The 16,350-nt window shown below is 37.4% G+C and overlaps 1 protein-coding gene across 1 annotated transcript; it reads right to left on the reverse strand.

Annotated features, from left to right (window-relative positions):
• Positions 1–449: 449 nt before the first annotated feature.
• LOC128740475 (zinc finger protein 236-like) lies at positions 450–13,112 on the reverse strand. The gene is made up of 4 exons (XM_053836015.1): positions 12,978–13,112; positions 2,208–3,098; positions 1,053–1,907; positions 450–697 (listed from the first exon to the last, which is right to left on the reverse strand). The coding sequence occupies exons 1-4, from the start codon at positions 13,110–13,112 to the stop codon at positions 524–526; spliced, it is 2,055 nt and encodes a 684-aa protein (XP_053691990.1). The 3' UTR covers positions 450–523.
• Between the last annotated feature and the right edge of the window lie 3,238 nt (positions 13,113–16,350).

A 16,350-nucleotide genomic window follows, 5' to 3' on the forward strand; every position in this document is an offset into this window, starting at 1 on the left:
CAAAGAACGATTTATTTAACCTTATTGAGTGGAAATATTCCATAGCTTTCTGATTGTACTTTTATGCATTTTTGGTTCATTTCAGTAAATTTTTGCGATGCAAACTTTTCTTCTGCAGTGCCATTATTGAGCACCGCCACCATTCAATGATGAAGGTACTATGAAGGTCAGATTTGACGTTGCTTTTGCTGATGACATTCGAAGTGTTTTGCTTTGTGCATAGGTTTGAAGGGTTCGAAACTTGGGAACGAAATGATCAGTTCGGATATTCGCCAGTAGAGGGTCCGTTTTGTGTTAATGTATGTGCATCACTGCAAGTAAAGCATAATTTGCACTGCACACTGCACTATGCGATTGCATCGCATTAACCGAGCTTACATCATTCATTCAATTACACGTGATTCAACGTTTGCGTTAGATTCTTTTATTCAACTTATTGCTTATCACAGAACCAACGGAGGATAGTTTAGTGGGGATGAATTGCACTTTTAACGTTACAAACATATAAATAGGTACATATTGTTCAACACTTTTTGCTAGATCTAGTTACAACATTCTCCTTTTCTATGCTATCAGCAGGAAGCTGGTTGGCATGCATTCGTTTCCGGTGGGAGAAACAGTTTCCTGAGCTGGCAAAGGATTTCGTGCAATGTGGACATTTGTAGGGTCGTGCTCCGGTGTGCTGATTCATGTGAAACTGCAATTAAATAGTAATTCAGTTTAAGTACTGCTATCTGTGAAAGCTAATTAGGTTTAACTAAAATATTTTTTATGACTTATTGTCATACAATTCGAACAAGCGGAATGAAAACCTAGAAAATTAGGTTTTATTTCACAACCAGGATACAGTTTACTGCTTATATTGAGCAGATTTATACGGCAGCAAATTTTAGTAGCGTTTGTAGCTATACCCAACAAGCATTTTATTTCATTTTTAACTTGTTTAGTCAAGAGTTAATAGCAACCTAAAATTCTAAAGACAAGGTATTTTAAACAATGCTTGTTGGGTGCTTTATTCTCCGTTTTTTTTTTTCTACTAAAATCATACCCACCTTCAAATCCTGATTCCTTTTGAACGTTTTACCGCACGTTTGACACTTGTGCGGTCTGGCATCGCTGTGGGTAACTTTATGCGCCCGGAGCGTACTGCTAGTGGGATAAACCCGTCGGCAGCGGTCGCAGGAAAATTTCTCCCCCGCGTGGTACTGTCGGTGACGGGAGAGATTCAGCGCACTGTTGAACACTCGGTCACACTTCTCACAGGTGTACTTTCCCTTGGCCAGGTGTGACTCCATGTGGCTTTTAAGTTCCGCCTTTGATGGCATACGTTTCCGGCAAACGGTGCAGATTAGCTTCGAGCGTCTGCTGGAACCGGAACCGGATGAGCCTAGCTGGCTGCGTGTTCGCTTGGACAGGATTTGATCTATTTTGATGGTTAGCTTTTGTTCGGGTTTCCTTTTTGATTTTGTTTGATTTTTCGGAGCACTTTTCTGGAGTTGTTTTGTACTGGTTTGCTGTAGTTCAGGTAGTTTCAATTGTTTTTTGAGATCTTTCGTTACTTCTGTCCTCGGTTCAGGTTGTATCGGCTCAATAGATTTCACTGGAGCAGGAATAACTGTGATCGTTGTTGCCGGGGGAATTGATATTGGGATCGTTGGAGTTTCGTTATTTTCCTGTGGTTTCACGCTCTTTTGCTGTGGGGTTTTTAGTTTGTGTTTTTTAACTCTGATCTTTATCATCTTTTTATCAACAAAACTCTCAGCCAGTAGCTGTTTTTTACAACTTATTAAGTGAGATGTTACAATGTGCTGCTGAAGATCTGTATTGGTGGCAAACGTTGCCGGACAATTTGTACATATATGGTTGCCATTACTGCGAACGTCATACTTTAAGATCGCTGGTATCATCTGTAAATAAAAATAATCATAGCAAACGTATAGTTAACAATCGACAATAAATCGCATGACTCGACAGAATGAGCTGTTTACTCTCAATTTAATCAAATTTGTGTTTGATTTTTTTCAATACGTTAAGAAACCCTTTTTGGATTTCCGAAACTGCATGCTGAATAGTGACCAAGCGTTTCCTTTTTCTTAGGAATTGATGGAGGCGCTTTGTTCGTAACAATTTCAGCAATCTTTTGTCTTAAAACTTTCTCAATAAGGTTACTACAAGGTTACTAGAGAAACGTCAAATAAGTAACAAACCTTCTCATTCGTTGTAGCACTGCTTGTTAGATTCGCCGGAACCAACTTAATCGTGACAACACTCTCCTGCGGTTTCTGCGCGGCTTCCGCCTTGGATCGGTTTTGTGATTCTTCATCATCCAGAAACAAACTGGGATCGACCCCTACCTCCATTTGGGTTACACTATTTTCGTCTATTTTATAACTGGTTAAACTGCACGAAGACGTCGCCATCGCCGTAGAAGGGTGTGACGCAATCACCGGTTGTATTGTTGCTGCCCGTGAGCTCATCAGACTGCAAACGTCCGGGCTAACGTTGCCGGCTGTGAATTTGTTATACGCTTCCTGCCCGATATAGGACTTCAAAAGTTGGGTAAGATCGCTATCATTCAACAAGTTGTGATTGGAGAGGATTTCCCTAAACGTAGTGTTTTTCAACCGTTGTATCAACACCTCGTACGAAGCCTTCTGGTCGTGTTCAGCCCACCGCAAAGCTTTGAGGATTAGTTTCAGCAGTTCTTGATCCTTAATCAGTAGTCCTATTTTAAGATCACTGTAGGAAATGATCGAAATTTCTGGTTTGATCATTTTGATCGCCTGCAGTTCGTTTGTTTCAGCGTTTCTCGGAAAACCTTGCGCGATCTGTTCACCAATGGTTGTTGTTAGCAAGCCGTAGTCAATTTTGGGTGAGCCTGAGCCAGCTCCAAGGGCAGTTGATGCTACTGATACGCTTGGTTGCTGTCCAGGCTGCAGGGAATTATATCGTTTCGCCATGTTTGCTCGAATACATTTGAACCAACCGAGATAGGCTTCCTCCGTTTTCTTCGCTAGGATGGCAAACTTATCGATGCTTTCGATTTTAATGAAGCAGGTGGCACACAAACATTTGGGGAGATTATCGTGGAGGGATATCTGCAACAATAACAATAAAAAAGTATGAAACATATTGCTAGATTATCAAGAATTGACAAATTCAAAAGACTTTTAAATAAATTATAAGATAGGGTCCGAGAAAGAATACGCATTCCCTCTCTTAGGCAACCAGCAGCTGGTTGAACTCGTCGATTCCTCAGAATCGACTCTTTTATTGTTCTTCAAAGAGCAGTACTTAACGTGTCCTACCGAAAAAGAGAAATTTCTCCACCTATTCTAGTGCCCTAGGCGATTTCTCTGCGCCACACTTCGCAGATTCAATCGTCAGTAAAGTGGTTCCTGACGGTAACAGGGTGGACTAACCAGCCATAGTATTCGTAGAGCGTTTTCATAGGTACATGTTTGACTATATCATCTGTCACTAGCACTTGTGTAAAATGAGAACTGACTATCACCAGAGGTGACTCTGACAGTCTAGTTCACCCTACCGCCAGTAGATAGTGGTGATGACATACTTTTACTCAAGTATGAGGAAATCAAAGACTGGCGTATCTACTACCTTCAAGAATCTAAGGTTGAAGTCACGTGTCATTAGCATAATCCGGCCTAGTTGTCTAGAGTCTTGGCAACAATAAAAATGGTTTTATGGCAAAGTTCGACATTTTCTGTTTTCGGAGGTTCTCTGGAACATCAAACTTATCTTTTGCAGTAGATAGAATTTGGGATTCCTAACTTTTTACCGATGGTACGATGAGACAGATTTTGATTTTCGATGTGCTCGTGCAGAATTTTTTCGCAAATGAGCTGTTCTTTCGACGGCATTTGTCAAATCTTTGCGCACCTGATAAAAAGACTCACACAGTATAAACAATGCACTTTGAACTTTCTCTATGCAAATTTTCAATTGATTCTACCCAACGCACAATCGGCAAAAACTAGCTCATAATCCCAAGAATTAGAAGCCGCTGGTTTGGAATCTTACAAGATACCTATTCTTATGTAAAAAATGCAGGAAATCAATTGGTGATGGTTTCATCCTGCGCAGACTTCGGGAAGTGCTCCATTTGGCCCTATTTTACCCCAAAATCATGTTAAAAGCTCATTAAACAGTATAAAAACTTATTTGCCGCCCATGAAACGAACTCAAATAGCATCCAAATTTTGTCAAAACATCAGAAGAATCAAATCCCATCAATTCCATACTGTGCGAAATCCAGGTATAGTCCATTTTGCCCAATTCACCCCTAAATACATAGTAAAACCTAATTAGAGCGATTAAAACTAATTCAAAGACAGGGGTATGACCTCGAATAGTACCAATTTACTCAAAAAACACCAGGAAAGTTGATTGTCATCGATTTAGTACAGGAATGAATTCACAATCGGTTCGTTTTGCCTGATTCTCTCCTAGATCTACAAAAACACGTTAATTTGCTATTGCGTAAAAAATCGCAATTTTTCAACGATGGTGTCTTCGAAGAAGTTTATCAATAAAATACAGCGCATCTTTTCAAACTATCAAGGTGATCTTATATTCATCTATCAGGGTGATACAAACTTTTGTTTTTTTGATTATGTCCAATAAAATTTTTTTCTTCAGAAAAATTATAGTACACACTAAAATGAGCAACTTTGCTGAATATAGTTACTATCTATCCTTTGGTAGTTGCGAGATATAATGATTTATTTAAAAAATACTCATAAAAATCAATTCTGCTCAATAACTCCGCATCTTCTTAATTTATTGTTTTCAAATGTTCTCCAAAGTTATTCTGTAAGATAAACTACACAGTTTTTGAAGACTGTCTTTTATCTTTCAGTTAGTTTTAATCGCTTTAATTAGATTATCTATGTATATGGGGGTGATTTGGGCAAAATGTACTATTCTTGCATTTGACACAGTATAGAATGGATGAAATCTGATTCTTCTGATGTTTTGACAAAATTTGGAAGCTATTTGAGTTCGTTTCATGGGCGGCAAATAAGTTTTTATACTGTTTAATTAGTTTTTAACATGATTTTTGGGTAAAATATGGCAAAATTAACCACTTCCCAAAGTCTGTGTACCGTGACCGCCCCTAATTCTGCGCAGCTCCTAATTTTGCGCATTTTTCTTTATGTAAGCATTTTTTAACATGGTGCATAACTATGATCATTGCGTTATTTTTTTATAAATGTCTGTTGAATATTACGCCATTATTCACAAATGGGCCATAATATTTGAGAGCGAAATAATTTAACGTGAAACTGAAAGTATTTTATGTGGCAGAAATGGTGGTCGTTAGCACCAACGCTAAGATTGTCCTGCTAGAAAATTAACAAATTTATGATCGAAATTCTTTGCAATGATCAAATTACCCAGCATAATTAGAAAGAATAATTAGTTTTAGTCATGTTTTAGACAAAAAGAGTGATCACATGCATTGCTTTCCTTAGAAAAATGTGATGTAATAATGCGCAGATTTAGGCACAGATTTTTTATTCTTGTTCCAAATTCTGCGCAGTAATGTATCCTACGAAGAAAGCGCGAAAGAATACGGAACCTCACCCAAATGGCTGATGGAGGCATGAAAATTCAAGTAGAATCTTTAACTTCCATTGATTGGAATTCTGTGCTGTGTCTCGGGTTCCGAACTCACGAGCGCCAATTCATGAAAACATGTCTTCTATTTTTTTAATGTTCAACCTCAAGGGGCTGTCAGAGAGCGGGGCAGTGGTTTCTATATGAAAACACAATTTTTGGTATTAGTATAAAGTGTAATGTTCAGTATGCAGAAAACCCGAATCAATTCGCCCTTTTTTCGTGAATAAAATATTTAAAATGAAGCAATCAAAATGCTCCTTTGCCACCCGGACAGCACAAGAAGGCCGGATCGTGGATTTATTTATGGTAATGGCTAATGTCGGATTTTTTGGTGTGCTTTCAGCGTATAAAGACATAAAAAGCATGGCAAGAGTATTTATTTTCACTTTTTGGGTGCGCAGAATTAGGAGCAAACATGCGCAGAATTAGGAACATGGGCAAGAAAGTGCGCAGAATTAGGCACCGTGGATAAGTTTACAAAACGAAAAATATACTCAATTGTTGGTCGACTTATAATTCCCATATTTTTTATCGGATATTATAGACCGTAGCACTACACGTTGCTGCTATCCACGTTGTTAATTTAAATCTAGAATACTTAGAATAGCGGAAGAATCATACAAATGTCTTAACTGCGCAGAATATGGTACGTTCACGGTAGGATGAAACCATCACCAATCGATTTCGTGCATTTTTATATAAGAATTGGTATTTTGTAAGATTCCAAACCAGCGGCTTCTAATCCTTGGGATTACGAGCTCGTTTTTGCCCCTTGTGCAACGGTTCAATATTTGCCCTGTTGTGAGCTTTTCGTTGAAAATACACTGGCGAATTTTGCTGCAAACATACTGCATATATCAGTAGCGTTATTGACCGTTTTGTCAGCTAACCCTATAGTAGAAGGCAAACTTGACTGCTTTCGTTGTTGGTTGATAAAATTTCAAAATCGTTTAGGGTCTGATTTAAGTATTCTCTCCATTTGTCGTCTATAATTCAAGTAGCTGCGTTGTCTGAGTCTTTTATATTCGCAGTTAATTCGTCGATAATACTCACGCAGCGGCAATGTAACTCATACAGAAAGCCTCTTGAATGTAGCATTTTTACAGCTTCCACCGATATCATTGAAATACAGCAGAAAGATTAACGGTCCCAAATGATTACCTTGGTGGATCGCAGATGAGGCTGGAAACGCATTTGCTTAAAAACTTTCAACTGTCACAATCAGTAAACGATCTGGAAACTGAGCTGACGCAACACAATGTCGCTGATTCTATGTCTTTTCAATTTAAAAATACAGACACACCACAACAGATTTTGTCCGTTTAAGTGCGATCTGTTAAGTTTCCCGCAACATATGATGTAAGACATGGGATATTGTGAAGCGGCTAAAACACAAGAGGCTATAGTGAGTTGACCACGTAGTAAGGATGCCGGATCCACCACAATAGATCAAAGAACTGGTCGCAGTGGTCCAAGGTCCCCAACAAGGAAAAAAAAGGATGCCGGATGAGCGAAATAATATTTAGTAGAGACCCCGGCAGAGGCCGATAAGTTCGAGGCAGCAGATGATAGGGGCGATTGGAGATTGCCAACCCAAGGCCGACAATCGTGGCGATGGTTCCTAAATTTGGCACTGATTCGATAACCGTCTTATTGCAGTCGTCCCGCCCAGTTAGCTTTGAGGTACAGTGCGGATCTAAGAATCCAATCGTAATAATATTATGCACTAATCTCGGCTGGGCGATGCTGCTTAGAGCCAGTAGAATCGTTGCACTAGCTCCGTAATTGTCCGTAATAACTGGCTGCGAAGTGCGTCGATCAACAGGGGTCAAGTCTTAAAGATGTTCGTTATCAATTACTCATGTAGGAAATGTGATAACGGGATGCCCATGGGTGCCGCTTTGGTTTGTTTGTAACATCGCCCCTTAATGAAAAGGTATTCTTCCTCCATAGACAGTCGCGTGTCAGTTTCAAATTACCAACCTTCTTGTTTTATAAAACTGTAATATCGAATAAAACTACTAACAGGTCTATTGTGGATCTAAAATATACGACAAATACGACTAATGGAGCAACTTGGAAATTCTGTGGGTATTTGTCGACGTCGACTACCAACCACTTCTTGGTGATTGTTTCCGATGGTGATCCGTTTGGCGTGATTATTTCTCGCACTTGGTTCGTGTATTCTGAGAACGCAGCCTCCTAGAACATTCGAGCAACCGATTCAGAAGTTTACATCGACTTTTCAGTGTACCTACTTGTTTTAGATGAATGGAATATGAGTTACGCAATATTCCTTTTATTCTAAGCTTCTTTAGGTTCATAGGGTATGTTGGTGCTTCGTCGTAATTGCCTATTCCCGTCCTATCCAACTTAAATTATTAAAAATATCAGCATTTTTATGACACACAACGCAAAACTAGTTATTGCCTAATATTTTAGTTTGTTGACTATCATACGCGATCAATCAAAGTGAGCTGAGATCTATTTAAATGCTTTTTATCATTAAAGAAGTCCTACCAGCCAAATTTCAAACGTTTTTTCGTGCGACGAAGAAGAAAATGTCGACTAATCGTTTTAATTTCCGTCATTCATAAATGAAAATAACTCACGGAAGGTGTTGTCGTTATCCTACAGCCAGGAAAACTTGCCTTACCTGCAGAAATTTTGCAGAATAATATTTGTCATGCCGTCCTACACAAATTATGCGCGTTAGCTTCGTAAACATTGTTGTGATTTTTCGTTCAGACGATGAAAAATTTTGATGGACGGATTTTAAAGCGGTACGACGAATTTAAGAAATAAAGTCAGTTGCGTAATTTCAATAATATGCTTTAATAATCGTTTTTCAGTGATTTCAAAGTTCACGGATCGGAAGGTAAGTGTGTTTTAGTCAAATCAGCACACGAACTTTTGGAGTACTCATTAAATCCATCCAACAAATGATGAAAATTAGAATGGCTTTATATACTACGACGGGAATTAGAAATAAACCCTACTGATAGAAAATTTTACGATCTTTTTTTTATTTTACCGAGAAAATTTGCTCACATTTTTATACAAAAATATCTGTTTTACGTCGCATGGTTCATGACTCGTAAATTACGATTCATCAGTTTTTTTATATAAGCGAAGTCTGAGAAAATCAAATAATATCCATTGGAGTTATTTGTTCGGAGCAATGCTGTTGTTGTAAAAATCGGGGAACGTTCAGCGTGATCTATTAGACAATTTTGAAATATCCCCAAATTTTGCATTAATTTATGTTACAAACTTCATAGTTTAATTGAAGAACAAAATATTATAAGTAAATAAAATTATAAAACATGATTGTTGAAAAAAATATATTTCAAGCTATGTTGTACTTATTTTAAGTAGATATTTAAGCAGCATAGCAATTGAAATCGACAGTTTTTGTTCAGGGATCATTCAATAATGACGTTCATTGCTTATGGGGGGAGGGGGGTGTCAATTTTGTGACAGGTTGTGATAAAGGGGGGGGGGGGGGGGTAGGGGGTTAGGCAAATGTGTCATTTGTTGAAAAAAAATTGCATTTTCATCAAAAGTCAGCAAACATATGTTTCTCAGCCTTTCATTACTCATCGATATATTTCGATCTACGAACTTATTGTTCCAGCTGACGGCGCTTGAAAGTTAGGAACAATTTATCAATGTTAACTAGATGGACCACGCGTTACATTGAAGGATATGTAAATCAATTTCAGTTCATTTGCAATCAAAGTTTCTAGCTTTTTACTAAATACTTGATAGAAAAATACAATGAACTCTAAAAGCTATCGTTACGATGTAGTGAAACCTGCTTCGCCGACGCAGATTGAAGCTTGTTGAACCAAAGCTTCATTTCTTCATTGATTTGTAACAATTTACAATTGAATGTTGTTAGAGACCTTGTTCGCAGCTATTATTTGTTATTTTCTATTTTTTTTAATCATACACTAAGTCTTAAAAGGTTAATCCTTTATAAGGCAGTGGCAACTATATTGCCACCAACGAAAAATATTGTTTTTGCACTTCGAACAATATCGTTTTAGCATATTATGTACTCAATATGTTCTGATAGCCTTTGGCAACATTCTCAATGTTTTTAAATCGCTGAATTTGTAAAAATGGTAATTTACGAACCACTTTTATGAAAACAAATCTTGGTTCTTGAGTGTCAACAGTAAATTTGGTTTAAATTCGTAGAAAAACCATTAAATTGAAAACTTTTTGGATGGTAATATTTTGGATGGTTACGGCGTTTTGTGATAGATTATGCGGATTTATCCAAAAACGTAGAACCAATATTCGAGAACATGTTTTTTGGGCTTAACGGGCTGCGACAAACATATTGCCACCAACGTTTTGCGCTAGACGGGTAGTGGCAACTATATTCCCACCAAATTTTTCAAGTTTTCCAGCTATTTTTCCAGCAAAAAAAGCTGAATGTTAACGAATACTTCTTATAGTTGTAGAATTAAATGGTAGAACTTGATCAGTTTCTTAAAAGTGATCCTGCGAGAGGGTGGCAAAAATATTGCCACCAACGTTTTACGCCAGACAGGCAGCGGCAACTATGTTGCCACCAATGTTTTGCTCTAAACGGGCAGTGGCAACTACATTGCCACCAACGTTTTGCACCAGACGGGCAGTGGCAAACATATTGCCACCAACATTTTGCGCTAGAGGGGCAGTGGCAACTATATTGCCACCAATTTTTTCAAGTTTTTCAGCAATTTTCTCAACAAAAAGAATATAAATGGGTTCTACCGAATGTTAACATTATGTTTCGCTGAAGTTTGTGTTAATTTTACGCGTAGTTGCCACGGCCTTATAAAGGGTTAAGCTATTTTAATAAATCACTTTTTACTTTCAACACGCTTTTCATTTTTATTTTGATTTTGTGTGACGTCCAAAGGGGAGGGGGAGGTTGAGTTTTGTGACGCAATCGGACAGTAGGAAAGGGGGGGGTGGTCTAAAAAAGCAGAAATTTGGTGGACGTCACATTTGAATCGTCCCTTAGCATGTATGATGTTATCGTCTTTCCCTACTAGCGTGGTTGATACAAAGTTGTTGTGGTAACCGAAATATGACTTATTTCAGTTGTAATCCGGTTGCTTCAACTAAATGGACCTAAAGCGTGCTACTTGGGTTGAAATGTTTTTTGTCCCGTGTTGTAATGCAATTAAAGGAGTATGACAATTGCAAACTGATAATGAAGTATTTACTTGACCTAAACGTGGTTTTTCCGAATTTACTTTTGAATGTTTGTTTTGATTTAGTCATTTAAAGTGGGAATGTTTGTTTTCGAAATTTATATTAGTAATTCCGCAGACACTCTCAAGAGAAAATCCATTATATTTCAACAAATTATTTGTCTTAAGTCAAAACCTGCACCACTGTAATTCATAAAAATCCGGAATGATCTCTTGTGTAACTTATCTTCGGACCATTAACATTTAACTCGCGCAACTACATCACTATATAGCGTCTCGCAGGTCACAGTCGAGATCGGAGCATAATGATGAATGCAAACAACCGACCCGTACAGCATAGCACGTGGCCTGCACAAGTACACGTTCACACTGAGCCCGAGACTCAGCATTGAACACTAGTATAAGTACCGTGAATTCGGGTGAAATTGATCACTTTTTCGAGTATTTTTTAAATATCTTTGAATAGAAACATATTTAGGAAGATGATTCAATTTTAAAATAAGTACTGTAGTGCTGGCTACACGAAAGTATCATCTATATCTTATATAAATAGTTTTATTTTAGATAAAACTTAATGTAATCGTGAAATTGAAAATTTACAAATAACGGGTGAAATTGATCACGTAGAAATCAAGACGATATTGCTATTAAACCATACGCTCTGACAGCAATAACCTAACGTGCAGTATAAAATCTGGCGTAATCGAGATATTGCCTGTATGTAGGCAACAATGTCGCGTACAGCAACTAGCACAAAAATCAAACAGTCAGCTCTACATTAGCATGGTTGATGTATCTGCTAAATAAATATGAACGATAGAAAAGATATTAAGCCAATTTTAGCATCGTAATCGTTTGTTTTTGTTTAAACATTGCTGTATATATGTGTAAATGTACGATTTTCGTATGCAATCTTCACCAATCTAGTGAAACAAATAATTTAATTCTCCTCATATACGGGAGCTTGACTGTCTCTTTGAATGTGTAGTTGCATTTCGCTATGTAAGCACAAACCGATCTCTTGCACTCTCATGCAACTGCCATATGGAGCGTTTGTAAAATTTGTGCGAAGTATTGTCTGTCTTTTGCACCCTTTTATAAATCTCCATTCTGCTTTACAGAAAGAATAAACTTTCGCAGGTGGCAGCTCCATTTCGCACCCATAGCGATCTAGAAATCTATGTTGCCTCAGTTCATGATGTTATCAATCGTTTTATTTCGTAAAAGGTCAAATCAAACAATTTCTGTCGCATAATTTTATTCATGGAAATTATCAAAGCACAGCCAGATAATTAGAGAATCGAATTAGTTCTATCAAAATTTCCTTCTGCAACGAAATTTGTGTTAACAGCAAAGAGTTTTATCGGGCATGTTGAAAATTGCGATTCGATCAAAACAGTAAATTTTAAAAAATCAAGCCATTTACAAGATCAATCTCGCTGAAAGCCAAGTGACTTTGACCTGTAACTCAATCTTTATATGGATGGGTGCATATTCAGCTTTATGAATCAGTATAAACGTAGAATAAAGAGTTTTTTATTCGTTAGTCCAAGCTGATCAATTTCACCCGACTGATCAATTTCGCCCGAATCGACGGTAGTTGGTTGCCTCCACGACATGAGTGAATAGAAGGAAACTGCGTCGATGGAGGCCGATACAATCCACCCATGCTTGCAATGAGCATAGCAAGCAAGTGTAAGCGTCGTGCTTGCGTTTTTCTTAGTGTTTCCCTTTTCCTTATTAATCAATAGCTAGTCCTACTTAGCAGGATATCTGATAAGCAAGGCTTTATCTTTATACATATTAGGAAAAAAGGCTAACCTCCTCTGAGTTGATGCTGAAGTTTCACTTGACGGCCTATTTTCAGGCCAGCCAAGGCTACTCATACTAATACACCGAAAGGTAAACCGAGCAAAGTTTGCTAGCAGGTCGTCTCTTTTGCTCCATTGCTCTCAGCGAGGGACTTGATCCCTCGCCTCACTCACTATAGTGAAGCAGTGAATGTATGCATTCAGTACAACAGTAGCGCATAAAAAGAGGTATGATTTTTCAATGACGCAGTTGCTGGATACGGTAGTGAAAAGCATAGCTAACAGATAACGTCAGATATAAACTTACATTCAATCCTAGATAGCGTTGAATCTTGTGGTCCAGCTGAAGTCCACTGCCGAAGATCGGTATGCCACATGTCAGCTCCAAGATATCCGTACCACAGGTGCGACATTTACGTTCGAAATTAAGCGCCAAACTCATTGTGGAGCAGCAGCAACAGAGAAAGTTTATGTGGCACGAAAAATACACGACGCGAAAGAGCGAAAATTTTCACTTACATCATCTCTCCCCCCGTTTTCAACGTGGGTAAATGTTTTGCTTTGTTGCTGGCCTTTGTTGTGGATCAGCCACCGAATTACACACTCAAAGTTCAAGGATACTTAAATATGATGCTCGCAGTTTTGCAATTGAACTAGGCAATAAGTAATGACACTGCAGTAATGGTGACTTTGAAGTGCAAATGAATGATTTTTTCCACAATTTTGAACGACACACAAAATTCAGCACAAAAAATATCAGCTTTAACAATAATATTTTGATCGTACGAAATTTGAACGTAGTTGTAGTGACAAGAGTGAGCAAACGAATGAACGGAATCGGGTGTATAATAGTAAATTATACTATTCGCGCGCTGTGGTTTGCATTTCTCTGGCTCTCTCACACAGGCAACGTCATTGTAATGGTAGGTATACATATCTGTTATGCGTCCCGTAGTAGCGTTTACCACGCGTTACATCTTACATCTGTAACTGCAATAAACTTCTCCCCGCGTCACGTTACGTTGGTATGCATGCTGGCTGGTCGCACGCATGCTGTAAAAATACATTGAAACACGCCTGCATAGTAAATTGGTGTGATCATCACGCAGTCTGCTCTTAGTGTGCGGAAGCTTTCCTTGTGTGAGCTCTTGCCTTGAGCGCCTGGCAAAAGCAATGTTGTTTAGTGTTCAAGCATGCTACTAACCAACAGTGTAGATTACCATGCGTGTCCATAATAATTAAAAATTTTTCGCGCCACAAGTAATAAAGTTTATGTTAGAGTTTTGATTGAAGTTTGAGATTAAACACTGAAACAGGATGCAGATAGCGGCAGCTAGGTTAGGATAACTGGAACAAAAATTACCCATGTTATAGACGAAAAACAAGTAAACTGTGTTGCATTCTAATATAGTACCAAAATGGTGTACATTATTTAGCATACGGGTCATTCCACGGGAAATTTACAGTCAAAATTTTTTTTCTCTTCGGAATATTTTTTTTACGTTCTTTGTTCAAAAAAAATCGACACGTATTTTTGTATTTCGATGTTACTGTTGGAATTCGCAAGATATGATTTTTTAAAGTATTGTAATCCGAAAAAATCACTATTTTTTAAATACTGATTGTAAACATAGTTTGTAATATCAAAAAATGACTTTCTACCAGATGTGTTCACTATTCCACAAGCTTTCAAAATTGGTATACCATACCTCCTCTCGATTGTTTTTCAATAGTTAAATAGTGCATTTTTATAAACAATTGCAATTTTTTCAAAGTTGGAACTTTTTTTTCTCAATTTTTTTTATTTTAAAATATTTGTTCATCTTTCAAGAAGAAGCATGCATAATTTGGAAATGGAGAAATGAAAACTCTGGAAGTTATGAGTTTTTATGTCTCAGCGCGTGTGTTAATGTGAAGCGAGCGGTAATGCTCAATCGATGTTCTAACCCACGGGCAGCTTCATAACGAGGCCGCCTATGATGCTATTAAGTGTAACGTGTCGTTGAAGCACGCATGTTCGTCCGCTCGTTTGCATTAACGTGCGCGCAGAGGTGGGCACCGCTAACCGAAATTTTAGCTTCGCTAACAGCTAGTCCGCTAATTCAAAACGTTAGCTTCGATAACCGCTAACCGCTAAAGTAACCAAAAATTTAGCGGAAGCTAAAGCTAACCGCTAACCGCTAAATTGGTTAGTAGCGCAAATTTGGCAATACTTTGATAAGCGCCAATTTTGGCAAAAACGAAAATGTTCGTTGCAAAAATCTAATATAAAGTATATAATCTGGAAAAATCATGAAAAAAATCACAAGCTTTCATAAAAAATGTTTTGAAGAACATTTTCACATTGAAAATAGAATAGATAGAAAATATTTCCAAGTGACAGGCTATGCCCAGGTAACCAATAAGCATTTCCAATGCAATTTAAAAGCAAGCCAACAAGCGTTTAAGTTGCCTTAAATGCTACTTAAATGCTATTTTGGCAAAATATGCGACTACTTTACTGCTAGCCCTCTTATAGTGCTGAAAATGCTTATTTGCAGCTAGTTACCAACAAGAAGAATTTAAATAGAATTGTGGATGCCAATTTACAACACTTATGCAGTCAAAAAGCTGATAAACAACAACCTGCAGTATAAAACGCCAGGGATGCTAATAAACGACTGATTTACTGCTTATTTTAATGCTTATTGGTTACCTGGGTGGTTTTTTCGATTATTCTTTGCAGTTTTCTGTCACTGTGGAACAATTTGTAAAAGATTTTTCCAAATAATATTTTATCCGGATTGGCAATGATGAAATTTGCCAATGAGTCAATAGCCACATTTGTAAATGAATGATACAAGTAAAAGAACAAGAAACAATAAAAAACATGTTAGAAATTTTCCATAAGATAGAGTTTTTCAAAGTTTGCTTTGGAGTTCCGCAGCCATAGAAAATTTTGTGAAAAACTGTTTTCCAAGCGTACAAAACTTTACGAAGTTTTGAGATTCGACTCAAATCTGTGCGATAATGTTGATAGATAATAGTTCAATAGCAGAATTAAAAGAAAATTTTCATATTCCTGAACAATTTTCCTCCTGCTAAAAAAAGTTAGCGGTTTATTTAGCGGTACATAAATTTAGCGGAAGCTAACAAAAACGCTAACGGTTTTAAAAATTAGCGAAACAGCTAACCGCTAACCAAAATATTAGCTGAGCTAATTAGCTGTTAGCGGATTAGCGGAAATGTGCCCACCTCTGCGTGCGCGCTTCGATATAAAAATTCATAACTTCTAGAGTTTTCATTTCTCCATTTCCAAATTTTGCATGCTTCTTCGAGAAAGATGAACCAATATTTTGAAGTAAAAAAAATCGAGAAAAAAAAGTTCCAACTTTGAAAAAATTGCAATTGTTTATAAAAATGCACTATTTAACTATTGAAAAACAATCGAGAGGAGGTATGGTATATCAATTTTGAAAGCTTGTGGAATAGTGAACACATCTGGCAGAAAGTCATTTTTTGATATTACAAACTATGTTTGAAATCAGTATTTAAAAAATAGTGATTTTTTCGGATTACAATACTTTAAAAAATCATATCTTACGAATTCCAACAATAACATCGAAATACAAAAATACGTGTCGATTTTTTTTAACAAAGAACGTAAAAAAAATATTCCGGAGAGAAAAAAAATTTTGACT

Source organism: Sabethes cyaneus, chromosome 3 (genome assembly GCF_943734655.1).
Source record: "Sabethes cyaneus chromosome 3, idSabCyanKW18_F2, whole genome shotgun sequence".
Lineage (NCBI taxonomy): Eukaryota > Metazoa > Arthropoda > Insecta > Diptera > Culicidae > Sabethes > Sabethes cyaneus.